The 17,155-nt window shown below is 44.0% G+C and overlaps 1 protein-coding gene across 9 annotated transcripts in view; it reads right to left on the reverse strand.

The window, feature by feature from the left end:
* The window catches only part of tmem63c (transmembrane protein 63C), a 342,578-nt gene that overhangs the window by 122,141 nt on the left and 203,282 nt on the right, over positions 1-17,155 (reverse strand). For all 9 annotated transcript variants that reach the window (XM_063042821.1, XM_063042830.1, XM_063042849.1 and 6 more), the window contains one exon: positions 9,051-9,204. In XM_063042821.1, coding sequence (XP_062898891.1) covers positions 9,051-9,204 — 154 coding nt within the window. The remainder of the gene's footprint in view (positions 1-9,050; positions 9,205-17,155) is intronic.

Here is a 17,155-nt window from a genome sequence, read left to right on the forward strand (position 1 = left end):
ATTGAGAATCCATTCCTGCCCTGGTGCCAGCCAAGTCCCTGCAATGGCCACTGCATCATAATTCCATGTATGTATCCAAGCTCTCAGTTCTTCACTTTTGTTCCTGATGCTTCTTACATTGAAGTACACACACTTCAGCCCTTCTGCCTTCCTACCTTTACACCCTTTATTCTGTTTCTCTTTCATCAAAGCCTCCTTATATTTTAGATCTGGCTTTACTCCGTTCCCACTCTTGCCTTCTGACAATCAGCCAATGCTGTGTCTACGCTAGTACCTTTCCTGTAATGTCATGGGCTCTGAAGTTAATCAGCCTCATGTGTGGCACCTTGACAAAGGCCTTCTGAAAATCCAGATATGCAACATCCACAGATTATTTTCTGTCTATTCTGCTTGTTATTTCTTCAAAGAATTCCATACAATAGATTTGTCAAGCAAGACTTCTCCTTGAGGAAACCATGCTGACTGCTGCTTATTTTATCATGTGCCTCCAAGTATCCCAGAAACTACATCCTCAACAATCAACTCCAACATCTTCCCAAATACTGAGGTCAGACTAACTGGCCTATAATTTCCTTTTGTCTGCCTCTCCCCCTTTTTGAAGAGTGGAGTGAAATTTGCAATTTTCACTCCTCCGGAACCATGCCAGAATCTATTGATTCTCGAATGATCATTGCTAATGCCTCCCAAATCTCTTCAGCTACCTCCATCAGACCTCTGGGGTGTGGACTTATCTACCTCCAGACCTTTTAGTTTCCCAAGCACCTTCTCCCTAGTAATGGCAACTTCAGTCCCCTGACACCCTCAAACTTACGGCATACTACTAGTGTCTTCCAGAGTGAGGACTGACGCAAATTACTTATTCAATTCACCCGCCATTTCCTTGGCTCCCATTACCACCACTCCAGCATAATTTTCCTGCAGCCTGATATCTACTGTCGCCTCTCTTTCACACCTGATATATCTGTAGAAACATTTTGTATCCTCTTTCATACTATTGGCTAGCTTACCTTCGTATTCTATCTTTTCCTTCTTTATGAAATTTTAGTTGCCTTCACCTTCTGCTAGTTTTTAATTAATTCCCAATCTCTAACTTTTTACTAATTTTTGCTCTATTATATGCCCTGTCTTAGGCTTTTTTTTGTTGGCTTTGACTTCTCCTGTCAGCCATGGTTGATTCATCCTGCTTTCAGAATACTACTACTTCTTGGGGATGTATGAGCCATTGCTGCTCTGCCATCATCCTTTATCTGAGCTTATCTTCTCCTTCTCAAACTGCAGAGTGAATTCTACCATATTATGATCACTGACTCCTCAGGGTTCCTTTACCTCAAGCTCCCTAATCAAATCTGATTCATTACACAGCACCCAATCCAGAACTGCTTTTCAACCAGTGGGCACAATCTGCTCTGAAAAGCCATCTCATAGGCATTCTATGAATTCTCTCTATTGAGATCCAGCACCAGTTTGATTTTCCCAATATATCTGCATATTGAAATTCTATCGTAACATTGCCCTATTGACATGACTTTTCTGTCTCCCATTGTAACCTGTGGCTACTGTTCAGAGGCCTATATATAACTCCCATCAGGGTAATTTTACCCTTGTAGTTTCTTAACTCTGCCTGAAAGAATTCTACATCTTCTGATCCCATGTCACCTCTTTCTAAGGATTTGATTTCATTTTTTTTTACTAAGAGCCATGCCACCGCTTTTGTCTTCTTGCCTATCCTTCCAATACAATGTGTATCCTTGGATGTTAAGCTCCCAACTATGATCTTTCTTCAGCCACAACTCAACGATGCCCACAAAGTCATAGCTGCCAATCTATAATGTACTACAAGATCATCTACCTTATTCCGCATACTTTGTGTATTCTAATATCATACCTTCAGACCTACATTTATCACCCTTTTTGATTTTGCCCTCATGTTACACTTCGGCTCATCCCACTGACTGCAATTTTGCCATATCATCTGCCTGCACTTCCTCACAGTCTCACTGCACACTGCATCTGCTTGCATACCAACTGCCCATCTTCAACCTTATCACTCTGGTTCCCATCTCCCTGCCAGATTAGTTTAAATCCTCCCAAAACTCTAGCAAATCTGCTTGCAAAGAGATTGGCCCCCCTTGGGTTCAAGTATAACCCATCCTTTTTTCTACAGGTCATACATTCCCCAGAAGAGATCCCAATGATCCTGAAAACTGAAAGCCTGTCCCCTGCATCAGGCCTCAGCCACTCATTCATCTGTACAACATCCTATTCCTATCTTGGCTAGCACGTGGCACTGTGAGTAATCCAGACATTACTACCTTGGAGGTGCTTCACTTCAGCCTCTTCTCTAACTCCTTGTGCTCTTGTGCTCACTGCACAGGACCTCTTCACTTTCTCTATCTAAGTCATTGGTGCCATTGTGCATCACAACCTCAGGCTGTTCACTTTCCCTCTTGAGAACATTCTGCAGTTGCTCTGAGACATCCTGGACCTTAGCACCTGGAATGCAACACACCATCCTGGCGTCTTTTCGCAGCCACAGAATCTCCTAACTGTCTAACTGTCTCCTATGCAGTTGAATCCCCAGGTTATTTTTACCCCAGGATGGAAATGCCAACACTAGAGGGAATAGGTTTAAGGTAAGAGGGGGAAAATTTAGATTGGGAATCTGGTTTCCGACGCAAACTGCGATGAGCGCATTTGAGCAATGGAGGATCATTCAGGAATTCAGAGCTAAACGCTTCCTTTAAAAGTTGAGAAAAGAATATTAAAGGGTCCCCATCCTCGACATCCTTAGGGAGACCAATTAAACGTAAGTTCTGTCTTCTAGATCGATTATCAAGATCAATGATCTTAGATTTTAAACTCTCCAATTGTTTAGACATCGAAGACACTTTTTGTTCCAGAGTCTCTATTTTCTGATCTCTCTTCTGAGTTTCCTCCTCCAAAAATTTAAATAAAATTTTTACGGTAAGAACTTTTTTTACAGAGGGAGTGCCAGGTGCTAGGCTCTGCATTTCACCTGACACAAGCTCAATGGCTCTCCACTCTGCTTTGGAGCACCTAGACTACAACAAAACATACATCAGGCTGCAGTTTATCGATTACAGCTCAGCGTTCAACTCCATCATTTTTTTCTGTATTAATCACCAAGCTTCTAAACCTGGGCCTCAGTACCTCCCTCTGCAACTGAATCCTCGACAACTTCATCAGGAAATAACATCTCTTCACTGACAATCAACACCAGTGTACCTCAAGGGTATGTGCTTAGCCCACAGCTCTACTCTCTCTACATTCATGACTGTGAGGCTGAAACACAATTTATAAATTTGTAAAAGACACCACTGTTATTGGCAAAATTTTAGATGGCACAAATGAGGTGTGAGGTATATCAGTTGGTTGAGTGGTGTCACAACAGAAGCCTTGCACAATGTCATTTAAGACTAAGGAATTGATCATAAGACCATAAAACATAGCAGCAGAATTAGGCCATTCAGCCCATCGAATCTGCTACACCATTCCATCATGGCTGATCCTGAATCCCACTCATCCCCATACTCCTGCCTTCTCGCCAGATCCTTTGATGCCCTGACTGATCGGGAAACCATCAACTTCCACCTTAAATATACCCACAGACTTGGCCTCCACCACAGTCTGTGGCAGAGCATTCCACAGATTCACTACATCTGACTAAAAAAATTCCTCCTTACATCTGTTCTAAAAGGTCACCCCTCAATTTTGAGGCTGCGCCCTCTAGTTCTGGATACCCCAACCGTAGGAAATATCCTCCCCACATCAACCCTATCTATTTTTTTACCGTGCCCATGGTCTGCTCTTTATCAAATTACGGTAATGCTTTGCACTGTTGTAACTATATGTTATAATTATGTGGTTTTGTCAGTTTTACTCTTGGTTTGTTCTGTGTTTCTGTGATATCTTTCTGGAGGAACATTGTATCATTTCTTAATGCATGCATGCATTTCTAAATGACAATAAACGAGGACTGAGTGTCCTCATAATCTAATCTAATCCTTTCAACATTCATTAGGTTTCAAAGAGATGCCCCACATTCTTCTAAAGTCCAATGAGTACAGGCCCAAAGCTGCCAAATACTCTTCAAATGTTAACCCCTTTATTCCTGGAATCACACTTGTGAACCACCTCTGGACTCTCTCCAATGACAACACATTCTTTCTGAGATATGGGGCCTAAAACTGTTGACAATACTCCAAACGCAGCCTGACTAGTGTCTTATAAGTCATATGATTATCTCCTTGCTTTTATATTCTCTTCCCATTGAAATAAATGCCAACATTGCATTTGCCTTCTTTACCTCAGACTCAACCTGTAAATTAACCTCTGGGAGTCTTGAACAAGGACTCTTAAATCCCTCTGCACCTCTGATAATTATGGGACCCAGAGTGATAGAGCAGTGAAAGAAGTGCATGGAGTAAAGCCAGATCTAACATACAGAGAGGCTTTGAGGAAAGAGAAGCAGAATAAGTTGTGTAAAGTCAGTAAGGTAGAAGGGCTGAAATGTGTGTACCTCAATGCAAGAAGCATCAGGAACAAAGGTGATGAACTGAGAGCTTGGATACATACATGGAATTATGATGTAGTGGCCATTACAGAGACTTGGCTGGCACCAGAGCAGGAATGGATTCTCAATATTCCTGGATTTCAGTGCTTTAAAAGGGATAGAGAGGGCAGAAAAAGGGAAGGAGGGGTGGCATTACTGGTCAGGGATACTATTACAGCTACAGAAAGGGTTGGTAATGGAGCAGGATCCTCTTTTGAGTCAATATGGGTGGAAGTCAGGAACAGGAAGGGAGCAGTTACTCTACTGGGGGTTTTTTATAGGCCCCCGGGTAGCAGCAGAAATACAGAGGAGCAGATTGGGAACAGATTTTGGAAAGGTGCAAAAATAACAGGGTTGTTATCATGAATAACTTTAACTTCCCTAATATTGATTAGCACCTGATTAGTTCCAAGGGTTTAGATGGGGCAGAATTTGTTAAGTGTGTCCAGGATGGATTCCTGTCACAGTATGTGGACAGGCCGACCAGGGGGAATGCCATACTAGATCTAGTACTAGGTAATGAACCGGGTCAGGTCACAGATCTCTCAGTGGGTGAGCATCTGGGGGACAGTGACCAACGCTCCCTGGCCTTTAGCATTATCATGGAAAAGGATAGAGTCAAAGAGGACAGGAAAATTTTAATTGGGGAAAGACAAATTATGAGGCTATAAGGCTAGAACTTGCGGGTGTGAATTGGGATGATGTTTTTGCAGGGAAATGTACTATGGACATGTGGTCGATGTTTAGAGATCTCTTGCAGGATGTAAGGGATAAATTTGTCCCGGTGAGGAAGATAAAGAATGGTAGGGTGAAGGAACCATGGGTGACAAGTGAGGTGGAAAATCTAGTCCGGAAGAAGAAGGCAGTATACATGAGGTTTAGGAAGCAAGGATCAGATGGGTCTATTGAGGAATATAGGGAAGCAAGAAAGGAGCTTAAGAAGGGGCTGAGAAGAGCAAGAAGGGGGCATGAGAAGGCCTTGGCGAGTAAGGTAAAGGAAAACCCCAAGGCATTCTTCACTTATGTGAAGAAAAAAAGGATAACAGGAGTGAAGGTAGGATCAATCAGAGATAAAGGTGGGAAGATGTGCCTAGAGGTTGTGGAAGTGAGCGAGGTTCTCAATGAATACTTCTCTTCGGTATTCACCAATGAGAGGGAACTTGATGATGGTGAGGACAATATGAGTGAGGTTGATGTTCTGGAGCATGTTGATATTAGGGGAGAGGAGGAGTTGGAGTTGTTAAAATACATTAGGACAGATAAGTCCCCGGGGCCTGACGGAATATTCTCCAGGCTGCTCCACAAGGCGAGAGAAGAGATTTCTGAGCCTCTGGCTAGGATCTTTATGTCCTCGTTGTCCACAGGAATGGTACCGGAGGATTGGAGGAAGGCGAATGTTGTTCCCTTGTTAAAAAACAGTAGGGATAGTCCAGGTAATTATAGACCAGTGAGCCTTACGTCTGTGGTGGGAAAGCTGTTGGAAAAGATTCTTAGAGATAGGATCTATAGGCATTTAGAGAATCATGGTCTGATCAAGGACAGTCAGCATGGCTTTGTGAAGGGCAGATCGTGTCTAACAAGCCTGATAGAGTTCTTTGAGGAAGTGACCAGGCATATAGATGAGGGTAGTGCAGTAGATGTGATCTATATGGATTTTAGTAAGGCATTTTACAAGGTTCCACACGGTAGGCTTATTCAGAAAGTTAGAAGGCATGGGATCCAGGGAAGTTTGGCCAGGTGGATTCAGAATTGGCTTGCCTGCAGAAGGCAGAGGGTGGTGGTGGAGGGAGTACATTCAGATTGGAGGATTGTGACTAGTAGTGTCCCACAAGGATCTGTTCTGGGACCTGTACTTTTCATGATTTTTATTAACGACCTGGATGTGGGGGTAGAAGGGTGGGTTGGCAAGTTTGCAGACCACACAAAGGTTGGTGGTGTTGTAGATAGTGTAGAGGATTGTCAAAGATTGCAGAGAGACATTGATAGGATGCAGAAGTGGGCTGAGAAGTGGCAGATGGAGTTCAACCCGGAGAAGTATAAGGTGGTACACTTTGGAAGGACAAACTCCAAGGCAGAGTACAAAGTAAATGGCAGGATACTTGGTAGTGTGGAGGAGCAGAGGGATCTCGGGGTACATGTCCACAGATCCCTGAAAGTTGCCTCACAGGTGGATAGGGTAGTTAAGAAAGCTTATGGGGTGTTAGCTTTCATAAGTCGAGGGATAGAGTTTAAGAGTCGCGATGTAGTGATGCAGCTCTATAAAACGCTGGTTAGGCCACACTTGGAGTACTGTGTCCAGTTCTGGTCACCTCACTATAGGAAGGATGTGAAAGCATTGGAAAGGGTACAGAGGAGATTTACCAGGATGCTGCCTGGTTTAGAAAGTATGCATTATGATCAGAGATTAAGGGAGCTAGGGCTTTACTCTTTGGAGAGAAGGAGGATGAGAGGAGACATGATAGAGGTGTACAAGATAATAAGAGGAATAGATAGAGTGGATAGCCAGTGCCTCTTCCCCAGGGCACCACTGCTCAATACAAGAGGACAGGGCTTTAAGGTAAGGGGTGGGAAGTTCAAGGGGGATATTAGAGGAAGGTTTTTTACTCAGAAAGTGGTTGGTGCGTGGAATGCACTGCCTGAGTCAGTGGTGGAGGCAGATACACTGGTGAAGTTTAAGAGACTACTAGACAGGTATATGGAGGAATCTAAGGTGGGGGCTTATATGGGAGGCAGGGTTTGAGGGTCGGCACAACATTGTGGGCCGAAGGGCCTGTACTGTGCTGTACTATTCTATGTTCTATGTTCAGGAAGGGGTAATTAAGGGTTCAGCAGTGGAAATTGTGAGCAGCTTCAAGTTCCTGGGCATCAACATCTTAGAGGATCTGTCCAAGGCCCACCATATTGATGCAGTCATGAAGAATGCACACCAATAGCTACACTTCATTAGAAATTTCAGGAAATCTGGTAGGTTACCAAAGTCTCTAAGCAAATTTCTGCAGATATATCATAGATAGTATTCTGACTAGTTGCAACACCACCCAGTATGGAGCTTCCAATGCACAAGATCTGATGAGGTTGCAGAGGATTGAAGACTCAGTCAGCTCCGTCACAGGCACTAGGCTCCCCGTCATCAAAGATATCTTCAAGAGGCAGCAACTGAAGAGGCGGCATCCATCATTAATGATGCCACTATCGAGGATATGCTCTCTTCTTATTATTACAGGAGCCTGAAGTTTTCAGGAACAGTTTCTTCCCCTCCATCATTAGATTTCTGAACCTTCTCTGAACTCATGGACACTACCATGGACAGTGTTCTGACTAACTGCATCACCCTCTGGTATGGAAGCTCCAATGCACAGGATCGCAGATGCTGCAGAGCTTTGTACACACAACCCTCCCCACAATTGAGAATATCTTCAAGACAGAGAAGGTGCTTCAAGAAGGCAGTATCCATCATTAAGGACCTTCATAATCTGGGACATGCCCACTTCTGCCCATAAGGGAGGAGGTACAGGAGGCTGCAGACCCACACTCAACGATTTAGGAACAGCTTCCTCCCCTCCACCATTAGAGTTCTGAACAGTCAATGAACCCATGAACACTGTCTCATTATTCTTTCTTTTTATTTATTATTCATTTGAAATGTATAGATTTTTGTATGTCTTTGTGCTATATGGCTACAAATTTTACATCATAAACCTGATTCAGTATTCAATGATAATACACCTGATTTTGATCAGCCAGACATGGGGAAATGTGACTTGTTCAGGTAGACAAGTTGGCCAACATACACATTTGGGCCAAAGGGCTTGTACCATGTAATATGATTCAAAGTTAACTCAGCTTCTCTCCACATAGACACTGCCTGATCTGCTAACTATTTCCAACATTTTCTATTCCTTTTTTTAATTTTATGCTCAGACCATTCCCAGAAGGACTAGAAACAATGCCACCCACTTCACTCCCAACACAGTATCTGGGTAAGATGAGATCTGCCCGCACTGGATATAGTGTGGGGAGAGAGATCTCTCTGCACTGGGGACAGAGTGGTTAGTGAGATCTCTCTGCACTGGGCGGCAGTGTGGAGAGCGAGGCCCGTCTGCACTGGATACAGTGTGGGGGGCGAGATATCTCTGTACTGGGTACACTGTGGAAAGTGAGATCTGTCTGCACTGGGTACTGTATGGGGACTGGGATCTTTCTGCACTGGGTACAGTGTGAGGAATGAGATCTCTCTGCACTAGGCACAGTGTGGGGAGTGGTAAATCTCAGCGGGGTCAGTTACTTTGCCCTCTCCCTTGAAACAGATTTGGGAGATTAGCACTATAGCCCAGTGAGGGGGCAATGCCAGCCTGGTGTAAGGCTTCTGTACAGGGACCAACCATTGACAGGCAGGATGACCTTGCTGTGTGCGTGGATCAGGCCTTGTATAGCTGTAAGGATGTTAGGCATGTCAGGGTTAGTGGGCAGCACCTACCTTCAGGCTCTCCACAGGATTAGTGACATTGAATTTATCCATAGTGTTGACGATGATAGCAGGTGTAGTGAGGAAGAAGAGGAGTAGAAAGAGGAGGATGTTCAGAATGGCACAGCGGATCCACCAGACACTGCCCTGCACCGACAGGTTCTCCCTAACACAGTGAGAAAAGACATCACGACCAAATGAGGGAATATCAACAGAGGATGAAGCTGAAACCCGATAGGCAGCACTATATTGTATGTAAATTGTTCGTCCCACCCTCAGCTGCTTCTGCTAATGCTGGCAGTATAGACTGTCACTCTCACGATCTCCCACTAAAGTGGAAAATGAGTCACACATGAAACCATCAAATTTAGAAAACTTTGCTAAGGTTCCCTGTCAAGATGAAACCTGTGGAAATTGGATGGACAACAGACTTCACCCTGTATCCAAGGGTCTAAAGAACATTCTAATTGGTCTTAGAAGGGTCAGTTGCAATTTGTTACAGTTTTAATGTTGCTGTGATTTTCTACTTTGAGGCTCACAGAGCCTCTTGGACTAGTCTTTAATAACCAGTTAATTGTACTAATCTTGGCAAAAGGTGAGGGAGTCAGTGATAGAATTTGTGAGTGTCGTCATGATGCAGCAGTTAAAGGAAATGGGGCTGAGGAATGCATTTGTGGGAATGAGATGAAATTGGGAAAATAAGTGGCAAGGGAAAGGAAAGACAGTGGAATGAGAAGACAGGAGAGGAAAGGGCCAGAACATGCTGGAGTGGCAAAAAGAGGAAGTAGTGGAAGGATAGAGAAAGAAGGAGGGAGTGGCAATGAGGCAGAGTGACTCCAGACCCTGACCACCTCCTATTTCAGGGGCAAAGTGTAGGTTTATGGAGACAGGGTAACGTAGCATGGAAACAGGCCCTTCTACCCAATGTCAATGTGTCCAAGATGCCTAACTGATCTAATTTCATCTTGCTATATATGGCCCATATCCCTCTAAATCTTTCAATCCATGTACCCCTCCAATGTCTTTTAAGCATTGTAATTGTCTATCCCGCTGTTATAAAGCTAATTTTGGTGACGTATACAAATTTACTGATCATGCCACACGTACCCTTATCCAAATCATTTATGTAAATGATGAACCACGGTGAAGCCTAAAACCAGATAACGAGAACATAATTAAATAACATTATACTTCTTCGTTTATTTATTGAGAAAAATGATCCAATATTACAAGTATTTGTTGGAAAAAATATGCGAGGTTCTGGGGTTACGCCTTCTACAAAAGATATTTGGAGTCAGGTGTTCCAGTCAATGAGATAAAATTGGAAGTGTGGGTTGCAGAGGTGCTCTGCCCTATGAAAAAAAGACACACAAAGTCAGGTTACTGACAGAGTCTGATCTTCTCAAGAAAGATCTGTTTTTGTGTACCATGCCTCAATCAAAACAACTTTCAGCAAACCTCAGAAGAATTGCATGATGCTGGGAAAGGCTACAAAAGCATTTCTAAAGACCCGAGTGTTCATCACTCCACAGTGAGAGAAATTGTCAACAAATGGAGGAAACTCAGTACTGTTGCTACTCCCCTTAGGAATGGGCATCCTGCAAAGATCAAAGATCCAAGTGCTATGGAACTATGATGTTGTGGCCATTACAGAGACTTGGATGGCTCTGGTGCAGGAATGGTTACTTCGAGTGCCAGGCTTTAGATGTTTCAGAAAGGACAGGGAGGGAGGCAAAAGAGGTGGGAGTGTGGCACTGTTGATCAGAGATAGTGTCATGGCCATAGAAAAGGAGAAGGACATGGAGGGATTGTCTACGGAGTCTCCGTGGGTGGAAGTTAGGAACAGGAAGGAAGACAGAGAATGGTAGTGGATGATTGCTTATCAGACTGGAGGCCTGTGACTAGTGGTGTGACTCAAGAATCTGTGCTGGGAGCACTGTTGTTTGTTGTCTATATCAGTGATCTAGATAATAATGTGGTAAATTGGATCAGCAAGTTTGCTGATGACACTAAGACTAGAGGCATTGTGGACAGCGAGGAAAGCTTTCAAAGTTTGCAAAGGGATCTGGACGAACTGGAAAAATGGGCCAGAAAATGACAGATGGAATTTAATGCAGACAAATGTGAGGTGTTGTATTTTGGAAGGACAAATCAAGGTAGGACATACACGGTAAATGGTAGGGCACTGAGGAGTGCGGAGGAACTAAGAGATCTGGGAGATCAGTTACATAATTCCCTGAAAGTGGCATCACAGGTAGACAGGGTCGCAAAGAAGGTTTTTGACATCCTGGCATTCATAAATCAAAGTATTGAGTATAGGAGTTGGGATGTTATGGGGAGGTTGTATAAGACATTGGTGAGGCCAAATTTGGAGTATTGTGTACAGTTCTAGTCACCTAACTATAGGAAGGATATCAGTAAGATTGAAAGAGTGCAGAGGAGATTTACTAGGATGTTGCTGGGTCTTCAGGAGTTGAGTTACAGGGAAAGATTGAACAGGTTAGGACTTTATTCCTTGGAGCGTAGAAGAACGAGGGGAGATTTGATAGACGTTTACAAAATTATGAGGGGTTTAGATAGGGTAAATGTGAATAGGCTCTTTCCACTTAGATTAGGAGAGATAAATACGAGAGGACATGCCTTTAGGGTGAAAGGGGAAAGGTTCAGGGGGATCATTAGGGGGAACTTCTTCACTCAGAGAGTGGTGGGAGTGTGGAACAAGCTGCCATCTGACGTGGTAAATGCGGGCTCATTCTTAGGTTTTAAGAATAAATTGGATAGGTACATGGATGGGAGAGATCTGGGGGGTTAAGGACTGGATGCAGGTCAATGAGACCAGTGGAATAATGTTTCAGCACAGACTAGAAGGGCCAAATGGCCTGTTTTCTGTGCTGTAGTGATCTATGCTTCTATGGGTCAATAACTATACTGGGTGTTTTAAATAGACCACTAAATATTAACAGGGACATCGAGGAACAGATAGGGTGATAGATTTTGGAAAGGTGTAATAATAACAGGGTTGTCGTGGTGAGAGATTTTAATTTCTCAAATATTGATTGGCATCTCCCTAGAGTGAGGGGTTTGTTAGGGTGGAGTTTGTTAGGTGTGTTCAAGAAGGTTTTTTGACACAATATGTAGATAGGCCTACAAGAGGAGAGGCTGTACTTGGTCTGGTATTGGGAAATGAACCTGATCAGTTGTCAGATCTCTCAGTGGGACAGCATTTTGGAGATAGTGATCACAAATCTATCTCCTTTACCATAGTATTGGAGAGGGACAGGAACAGACAAGTTAGGAAAGTGTTTAATTGGAGTAATGGGAAATATGAGGCTATCAGGCAGGAACTTGGAAGCAAAAATTGGAAACAGATGTTCTCAGGGAAATGTACGGAAGAAATGTGGCAAATGTTCAGGGGATATTTGCGTGGAGTTCTGCATAGGTACGTTCCAATGAGAAAGGAAAAGGATGGTAGGGTGCAGGAACCATGGTGTACAAAGGCTGTTGTAAATCTAGTCAAGAAGAAAAGAAGAGCTTACGAAAAGTTGAAAAAGCTAGGTAATGATAGAAAGCTAGAAGGTTATAAGGCTAACAGGAATGAGCTTAAGAAAGAAATTAGGAGAACCAGAAAAGGCCATGAGAAGACCTTGGTGGACAGGATTAAGCAAAACCCAAGGCATTCTACAAGTATGTGAAGAGCAAAAGGATAAGATGTGAGAAAATAAGACCAATCAAGTGTGACAATGGAAAAGTGTGTATGGAACCAGAGGAAATAGCAGAGGTACTTAATGAGTACTTTGATTCAGTATTCACTACAGAAAAGGATCTTGGTGATTGTAGAGATGACTTACAACGGACTGAAAAGCTTGAGCATGTAGATATTAAGAAAGAGGATGTGCAGGAGCTTTTGGAAAGCATCAAATTGTTTATGTCACCAGGACAGGACAAGATGTACCCCAGGGACTGGACAAGATGTACCCCAGGCTACTGTGGGAGGCGAAGGAGGAGATTGCTGAGCCTCTGACGATGACCTTTGCATCATCAATGGGGACAGGAGAGGTTCCGGAGGATTGGAGGGTTGCGGATGTTGTTCCATTAATCAAGAAAGGGAGTAGAGATAGTCTTACTTCAGTGGTTGGTAAGTTGAGAGGCAGGATTTATGAATATTTGGAGAGATATAATATGATTAGGAATAGTCAGCATGGCTTTGTGAAAGGCAGGTCATGTCTCACAAGCCTGATTGAATTTTTTAAGGATGTGACTGAACACATTGATGTTGGTAGAGCAGTAGATGTAGTGTATATGGATTTCAGCAAGGCATTTGACAAGGTACAACATGCAAGGCTTATTGAGAAAGTAAGGAGACATAGGATCGAAGGAGAAATTGCTTTGCGAATCCAGAACTAGATTGCCCACAGATGGCAAAGAGTGGTTGTAGACAGGTCATATTCTGCATGGAGGTCGGTCACCAGTGGTGTGCCTCAGGGATCTGTTCTGGGACCCCTACTCTTTGTGATTTTTATAAATGACCTGGATGAAGAGGTGGAGGGATGGGTTAGTAAGTTTCCTGATGACACAAAGGTTGGGGTTGTTGTGGATAGTGTGGAGGGCTGTCAGAGGTTATAGCGGGACATTGACAGGATGCAAAACTGGGCCAAGAAATGGCAAATGGAGTTCAACCCATATAAGTGTGAGGTGGTTCATTTTGGTAGGTGAAATATGATGGCAGAATATAGTATTAATGGTAAGACTCTTGGCAGTGTGGAGGATCAGAGGGATCTTGGGGTCTGAGTCCATTGGACACTCAAAGCTGCTGCGCAGGTTGACTCTGTGGTTAAGAAGGAATACAGTGCATTGGCCTTCATCAATCGTGGGATTCAGTTTAGGAGCCGAGAGGTAATGTTGCAGCTATATAGGACCCTGGTCACACCCCACTTCGATTACTGTGCTCAATTCTGGTCGCCTCACTACAGGAAGGATGTGGAAGAGAGAGTGCCAGTGCTACAAGACAATGATGGTAAGAATTGGAGGAGATGGCAGTTGAATGCGTGGCTGAGGAGTTGGTGCAGGGAGCAGGGTTTTAGATTTTTGGATCATTGGGATCTCTTCTGGGGAAGGTGGGACCTGTACAGATTGGATGGGTTGCACCTGAACTCGAGGGGGAGCAATATCCTTGAAGGTAGGTTTGCTAGCATGGTTCGGGAGGGTTTAAACTAATTTGCAAGGGGGATGGGACCCAGAGCAACAGAGCAGTGAAAGAAGTGCATGGAGTAAAACCAGATCTAACATAAAGAGAGGCTTTGAGGAAAGAGAAGCAGAATAAACGGTGTAAAGACAGTAAGGTAGAAGGGCTGAAATGTGTGTACCTCAATACAAGAAGCATCAGGAAAAAAGGTGATGAACTGAGAGCTTGGATACATACATGGAATTATCATGTAGTGGCCATTACAGAGACTTGGCTGGCAGCAGGGCAGGAATGGATTCTCAATATTCCTGGATTTCAGTGCTTTAAAAGGGATAGAGAGGGTGAAAAAAGGGGAGAAGGGGTGACATTACTGGCCAGGGATACTATTACAGCTACAGAAAGGGTGGGTAATGTAGCAGAATCCTCTTTTGAGTCAGTATGATGGAAGTCAGGAACAGGAAGGGAGCAGTTACTCTACTGGGGGTATTCTATAGGCCCCCTGGTAGCAGCAGAGATACAGAGGAGCAGATTGGGAGGCAGATTTTGGAAAGGTGCAAAAATAACAGTGTCGTTATCATGGGTGACTTTAACATCCCTAATATTGATTGGCACCTGATTAGTTCCAAGGGTTTAGATGGGGCAGTTTGTTAAGTGTGTTCAGGACAGATTCCTGTCACAGTATGTGGACAGGCCAACTAGAGACAATGCCAAACTAGATCTAGTACTAGGTAATGAACCAGGTCAGGTCACAGATCTCTCAGTGGGTGAGCATCTGGGGCACAGTGACCACCGCTCCCTGGCCTTTAGCATTATCATGGCAAAGGATAGAATCAGAGAGGACAGGAAAATTTTTAATTGGGGAAGGGCAAATTATGAGGCTGTAAGACTAGAACTTGTGGGTGTGAATTGGGATGATGTTTTTGCAGGGAAATGTACTATGGACATGTGGTCGATGTTTAGTGATCTCCTGCAGGATACTAGGGACAAATTTGTCCCGGTGAGGAAGATAAAGAATGGTACGGTGAAGGAACCATGGGTGACAAGTGAGGCGGAAAATCTAGTCAGGTGGAAGAAGGCAGCATACATGAGGTTTAGGAAGCAAGGATCAGATGGGTCTATTGAGGAATATAGGGAAGCAAGAAAGGAGCTTAAGAAGGGGCTGAGGAGAGCAAGAAGGGGGCATGAAAAGGCTTTGGCGAGTAGGGTAAAGGAAAACCCCAAAAGGCATTCTTCAATCATGTGAAGAAAAAAAGGATGACAGGAGTGAAGTAGGACCGATTAGAGATAAAGGTGAGAAGATGTGCCTGGAGGCTGTGGAAGTGAGCGAGGTCCTCAATGAATACTTCTCTTCAGTGTTCACCAATGAGAGGGAACTTGATGATGGTGAGGACAATATAAGTGAGGTTAATGTTCTGGAGCATGTTGATATTCAGGGAGAGGAGGTATTGGACTTATCCGTCCTAATCTATTTTAACAAGTCCCCGGGGCCTGATGGAATATTCCCCAGGCTACTCCACGAGGCGAGGGAAGAGATTGCTGAGCCTCTGGTCAGGATCTTTATGTCCTTGTTGTCCACGGGAACGGTACTGGAGGATTAGAGGGAGGCGAATGTTGTTCCCTTGTTCAAAAAAGGTAGCAGGGATAGTCCAGGTAATTATAGACCAGTGAGCCATACGTCTGTGGTGGGAAAGCTGTTGGAAAAGATTCTTAGAGGTAGGATCTCTGGGCATTTAGAGAATCATGGTCTGATCAGGGACAGTCAGCATGGCTTTGTGAAGGGCAGATCATGTTTAACAAGCCTCAGAGTTCTTTGAGGAGGTGACCAGGCAAATCATGAGGGTAGTGCAGTGGATGTGATCTATATGGATTTTAGTAAGGCATTTTACAAGGTTCCACACGGTAGGCTTATTCAGAAAGTCAGAAGGCATAAGATCCAGTGAAGTTTGGCCAGGTGGATTCAGAATTGGCTTGCCTGCAGAAGGCAGAGGGTCGTGGTGGAGGGGGTACATTTGGATTGGAGGATTGTGACTAGTGGTGTCCCACAAGGATCTGTTCTGGGACCTATACTTTTCGTGATTTTTATTAACGACCTAGATGTGGGGGTAGAAGGGTGGGTTGGCAAGTTTGCAGACCACACAAAGGTTGGTGGTGTTGTAGATACTGTAGAGGATTGTCAAAGATTGCAGAGAGACATTGATAGGATGCAGAAGTGGGCTGAGAAGTGGCAGATGGAATTCAACCCGGAGAAGTGTGAGGTGGTACACATTGGAAGGACAAACTCCAAGGCAGAGTACAAAGTAAATGGCAGGATACTTGGTAGTGTGGAGGAGCAGAGGGATCTGGGGGTACATGTCCACAGATCCCTGAAAGTTGCCTCACACGTGGATAGGGTAGCTAAGAAAGCTTATGGGGTGTTAGCTTTCATAAGTTGAGAGATAGAGTTTAAGAGTCACGATGTAATGATGCAGCTCTATAAAACTCTGGTTAGGCCACACTTGGAGTACTGTGTCCAGTTCTGGTCGCCTCACTATAGGAAGGATGTGGAAGCATTTGAAAGGGTACAGAGGAGATTGACCAGGATGCTGCCTGGTTTAGACGGTATGCATTATGATCAGAGATTAAGGGAGCTAGGGCTTTACTCTTTGGAGAGAAGGAGGATGACAGGAGACATGATAGAGGTGTACAAGATAATAAGAGGAATAGATAGAGTGGATAGCCAGCGCCTCTTCCCCAGGGCAGCACTGCTCAATAGAAGGGGACATGGCTTTAAGGTAAGGGGTGGGAAGTTTAAGGGGGATATTAGAGGTATGTTTTTTTACTCAGAGAGTGGTTGGTGCGTGGAATACTCTGTCTGAGTCAGTGGTGGAGGCAGATACACTAGTGAAGTTTAACAGACTATTAGACAGGTATATGGAGGAATTTAAGGTGGGGTGTT

The sequence above is a fragment of the Mobula hypostoma genome, chromosome 1 (genome assembly GCF_963921235.1).
Source record: "Mobula hypostoma chromosome 1, sMobHyp1.1, whole genome shotgun sequence".
In the NCBI taxonomy this organism is placed as follows: Eukaryota; Metazoa; Chordata; class Chondrichthyes; order Myliobatiformes; family Myliobatidae; genus Mobula; species Mobula hypostoma.